The sequence below is a fragment of the Nicotiana sylvestris genome, chromosome 3 (assembly GCF_000393655.2).
Source record: "Nicotiana sylvestris chromosome 3, ASM39365v2, whole genome shotgun sequence".
Taxonomy (NCBI): domain Eukaryota; kingdom Viridiplantae; phylum Streptophyta; class Magnoliopsida; order Solanales; family Solanaceae; genus Nicotiana; species Nicotiana sylvestris.
Window position 1 is genome coordinate 216,997,739 of NC_091059.1, and position 5,293 is coordinate 217,003,031.

Here is a 5,293-nt window from a genome sequence, read left to right on the forward strand (position 1 = left end):
TGAATTTGGTTTTAGAAGCAGCATCTGTTTTAGTGAAAATCAGTATTTATTAAATTTTCTAAACTTTCACTAGTTTAAATTTTCATTCTCATTAGTATGAGTGCAAACATTTCTTCGTCAACTTAAAAGGAATTAGACCCATGACTTGCACATGATCGTATTATGGCAACGTGAAAATTGTATTCTTATGGCACATGATCGATTAGAAGATGACGTATGCAAATGAAATTTGAGAGAAATTAAGAAGAGATGAACAGATTGTAATGCTTAACTGATCTTGTAAAAGGGTGCAATTCCAGTTCAGTAGTAGTTTGGATAGGAGAGCTATGAATCATGGGTTTGATGATCGTAAAACTTGGATTCGGGAAAAACGAAATCGGAATTTGGATAATTAGTCGCTATTCTGTGTAGGAAATTGGGTAAGGGATTAATCTCTGTTCACAACTGTATTGTTCATGTCAGTATGATAATTTATATATTTGTCTCAATTCTTCAACCTGATGGCCCATTAGCTCAGTTGGTTAGAGCGTCGTGCTAATAACGCGAAGGTCGCAGGTTCGAGACCTGCATGGGCCATTTTGCTGCTTTCCCTAATCTTTTAAAAGGTGAAAAAGGATACTTGCATTTTTCTTTTTCAACAGCTCTCTCTTCGTACGTTTTATACCAAAACAATAATATTTGTAAATACCTCGAGTAACAGCCAAATGTTTAATGTTTTTTGCCCCGCTAACTAAAGAAAATAGAAATATGTCGATCTAGATATCCAACCTGATAATGTATATATTTGTCTCAATTATTCAACCTGATGGCCCATTAGCTCAGTTGGTTAGAGCGTCGTGCTAATAACGCGAAGGTCACAGGTTCGAGACCTGCATGGGCCATTTTGCTGCTTTCTCTAAGCTTTTAAAAGGTAAAAAAGGATACTTGCATTTTTCTTTTTCACGTCTGCAGCTAACTCTTCCTACGTTTTATACCAAAACAATAATATTTGTAAATACCTCGAGTAACAGCCAAATGTTTAATGTTTTTTGCCCCGCTAACTAAAGAAAATAGAAATATGTCGATCTAGATATCCAACCTTATAATTACACTTTGCAATTCTTTAATTGGAAAAAAGTAGGACTAGTAGAGCCTAACTATAAGTCCCTGATTGTGACTTCACACCTAAACCTTTTCTTGTTTCTTGTTAGTAATTAAATAAAAATTTCCTTGAACTAAAAACAGAATAAAAGTAGAGAGAAGCATGAAATGCAGTACTAAATGCCCCTTATTATTATTATTATTATTATTATTATTATTGTTATTAAATGCCTAAGCAATGACAAATTAAAGCCTTCATAGTCAATGTGAAGCCAAGCTAATTTTTTGGGTTCTAGAATAATTATATAAAGCTCTATTTTCAGAAGTGCCAAAAGGAAAGAAGCTGAACGCGCCTTTGACCAGATAGGAGAAATAAAAAGAGAAAAATCGTACAAATCAATTCCAATTCTTCCAAAAGCGTCCACAGTAATTTCCCCATCCCTATTCCCTTCAACTTTCCTCTTTATAATACCAAAAAAGAGGGTCAAATCATTCAAGCCCAATTTCTTCATAATTACCCGATTACGTTATAGGATCAAAGGGTGAAGGAAAGGATGGAAATATTTGACTTAGAGAAGCAGTTCGCTTTTTATGGAGCATACCATAGCAACCCAGTGAATATCTTGATTCACATGGTGTTTGTTTGGCCACTATTTTTCACCGGTCTTATTCTTTTCGATTTTACGCCCCCACTTTTCAATTTACCTCCGATTCAGCTCTGTGAACACAGTTCCTTGGTCCTTAATTTCGGGTTCTTGTTTGCCTTGGTTTATGCACTGTTCTACGTGGCTTTGGACAAGAAAGCTGGCTCTTTGGCTGCTTTACTCTGTTTTGTTTGTTGGGTATCCAGCAGTATGGTTGCGCGTCAATTGGGCTTCTCTCTCGCCTGGAAGGTAATTGCTCCTCTCTCGTTTTCTATTGTTTTTTGGTATTTCCCTAAATTTTTGATTCTTTAGCCTCTTATCAACTTAATTTCCTGTCTTACCTATTTATTTGTTCTCCTTGATTGTTCATTATATTTATTACCAGCAATTGGAGTCTCAGGACTTTAAATTTTCAGCTTATTGTCATATTAATTGTTTACCAAATCTTTAAGCTGACTCCAAATTTTCACATGCTTCTTTTATTCGCCAACTAGCCTACTTGAATCCCAATTCCCCCCTTGATAAACATGTATTACCTGCATATGATATGCTTGATCTATTACTATGTTCTTGTACCCCTTCCTCGATTAAGTTCTTACACCCCTTCAATCAGTCAAACAATTAACTAAAACTCAATCCTAAATTACTTGAGTCAGCTACATGAATCTTTTGAATCTATTTTTTCTTAATCGGTTTCATTTCATTCCTATATTGAATAAGTTGCCTTCTTAAGGTAAATCAGGGGTTCTCTGTATGTCGGACTTACCCTGTACTGACAAACAATCAGGAATAATTCCTGATTAGCCCAGTTGGACAGGGTTGTTAATGCAACCGGAGAATCAGAAACATGTAATACAGGCGATGTTTTATAAGCTGAAGAAACTGGGGATTCTTCTAATCAGGGGTTGCACTTGGCAATCTTATATTTTGCTTGTGCCTTTTGTATCAAATGCCATTTATTGATTCCATGCACTTTCTAACTGTATTTTCTAATAACTGGCCTAAAGCAGTCATTTTGTTGCTATATACACAACTAGCAAAATATAGCTCTCAAAGAGGGGAATTTACAGTTTTACTTGAAATATAGCTTATTTGCAGCGTCTTAGACATGATACTGACGGTACTAGTGTGACACCATTTACAGGTGAAGTCATTAAGCTGAATTTGCTGACAAATTTCACAAGCTTCTGACAAAAGTAGTAACGTGTAGCTACCATGTGTCCGGTTCACACCACATGACACAACATGCTATAGTGCCTACGTCAGTTTGCCTTCCTTAAATTCAGTGTTTTAACTTGATCTCTTTGATCTATACTGACTATGGATGTTCTTTTCTCCTCTCTTACCTTGAATTTGTACCATGGCAACATATCTACTGATTTTTTGTGTTTTGATGTGTATGGGCCTCCTATGTGTGCCGAGGATCTAACTCCTGGACTTCTTAAGCTATAGCAGTTCGTTAGGGTAGACAAAAATAGCCTTTTGTTGTTTGGTCACATCGAATTTAATCAAACTTGGCCGTCATCTATTTATTTTTAGAGGCCAAACACCAATTACTAATTACTTGTTGGACACTCATCAAAATCTCATATGAACTGGAGACAGATGTATAATGCATGATCTCTTTGGTTGGAGATACTTTTGGATATGTCTAGTTATTCTTGAATCAAGTATGCGAGCTGTTGGTGCTAATTATGACAAACATATGTGGCCAGGTTGTTCTAGCGGCTCAGTTATTCTGCTGGACTGGACAGTTTATAGGTCATGGAGTGTTTGAGGTGATCATTTTTAGTAATTTTGTGCATGATTCTCAAAGCTTCCATTAATTTGGTCGCATGACATATTGTTATTCAAATTTGTAGAAGCGAGCACCTGCTCTGTTGGACAATCTTACACAAGCGTTCCTTATGGCACCATTTTTTGTACTCCTTGAGGTAATAATACTAGTTCTATGTTAGGATACAAGTGCTTTCAGTGGTTGCATTGGATCTAATCTTTTCATGACTTTTTTTGGTTCCTCACAGGCCCTCCAATCTCTTTTCGGCTATGAACCATACCCCGGCTTTCATTCAAAAGTGAAAGCAACGATAGATGCTGAAATCAAAGAATGGCAGGAGAAGAAACAGAAAAAAATATCTTAAGTTCGAATATGTGAGGTTTTTATCTGTTCTAATTGTATCTGTAAATGAAACAAAGTCCAATTCGCATGTGAACTGCCTATGTACACGTTAACTTGGTTTTGTATGCATACACTTGATAAAATTTAAAAACTTGGTTTTGTATGCATCCTTTAAGAAATCAACTGTGTATCAAAACGCTCTTAGCCTGTGGTTCCATGCACCGTGTGGTGATTGATTCGTCGGTTTTGATGTATGATGCATCTTACCAGTTACTAGATGTGATATGAATTACCTACTAAATCCCACTTTACACACCGTGTATATCCATGGGATTTTGATACTAAGCATAGTGGAGGCAATAACACAGAAGGTAGCTCTTAAATTATTTCTATGATTAAGTTTATTTACAATTTATGGGTGGACTCCAATTTTAACCAATTTCATAAATAGTTGAAATTTTCACTGTTGTGGTATTGGTATTCATTTACATTTGTGTATGGTGCTTAGATAAACAAGAAAATGTGACAATTATTCTGGTTGGAGGAGGGAAAAGGAATGATTATATTTACTTCCACCAATCGAAGTATTTATAGTCTGTTCGGCTAAATCATTTCTGCTCGGCCTATATTCTCTATCTGGTGATTTCACAGGGATAATACAAATGTTAGCTAACCAGCCTACCACTTCAATTATTGTTATCATTCTTGTAGATTGTGTTTTAAGTAACAAAAGATTAAGCCAGCTTTTAATCTCTCTATACATAATAACTTTCCACGGCCAAGGGAAAAATTTGTGACGTTTGGTTCATGTACTATGCAGGATCGATAAAAATGAAGAGATTGTTTAAGCAATGAGTAATAATTTTGAGATTGCAATGCGGTGAATAATAATGTAGGGATCGCAGGCAGTACTTTAAGAGTTTGTTTCGTCTAAAGTTACTCTGATCCATGTATTGCTATTACATGCACTCTTATTCCATATTATATCCCACACAAAAATAATATACAGATCCTCATATTATAACTTATGCGGCTATTAGCAATGTGGAGTTTAGTGAGGCCAGCCAAACAATGTGTTAAGCATAAAATATGCAGAAGTTTATGCTGTGAATATTTTAGTTAATACGGTAAGCAGTTTACTCGGAACGTTTTCTCATTGTTATCAAATTACACCCAATTGAGCATTGAACCTATCTCAATTGTGTTGCCTTTTTCAACATTAGCAAATATATTTCTCTGCATCCTAAACAAAAAAATTACAATGAGTTTTCTGTCTTCGATTAAATTTTTCTGCATCAGAGTAAAATCTTTCGATTTGTTAACAAACTTTTGTAATCCTAAGAAGCAAAAAGAAACTAGTAACACAGTGATGATACACGAACAGAGAGTCAGAGATACATACCAAGACGCAAAGACAAGGACAAAAACAAAAGCAAAAAATGAATGACAA

General features: G+C 35.4%; 1 protein-coding gene and 2 non-coding genes across 3 annotated transcripts; all 3 read left to right on the top strand.

Moving 5' to 3' along the window:
* Positions 1–502: 502 nt before the first annotated feature.
* TRNAI-AAU (transfer RNA isoleucine (anticodon AAU)) lies at positions 503–576 on the top strand. Its single transcript has one exon. It is a non-coding gene; the product is annotated as a tRNA-Ile (tRNA).
* A 231-nt stretch (positions 577–807) lies between these two features.
* Positions 808–881, top strand: TRNAI-AAU (transfer RNA isoleucine (anticodon AAU)). The gene has a single exon. It is a non-coding gene; the product is annotated as a tRNA-Ile (tRNA).
* A 502-nt stretch (positions 882–1,383) lies between these two features.
* On the top strand, positions 1,384–4,022 carry LOC104219000 (2-hydroxy-palmitic acid dioxygenase MPO1). Its single transcript, XM_009769626.2, has 4 exons — positions 1,384–1,973; positions 3,440–3,502; positions 3,587–3,658; positions 3,749–4,022. Exons 1-4 carry the CDS (start codon positions 1,635–1,637, stop codon positions 3,863–3,865), a joined length of 591 nt encoding a protein of 196 aa, XP_009767928.1. The 5' UTR covers positions 1,384–1,634; the 3' UTR covers positions 3,866–4,022.
* Positions 4,023–5,293: the final 1,271 nt, after the last annotated feature.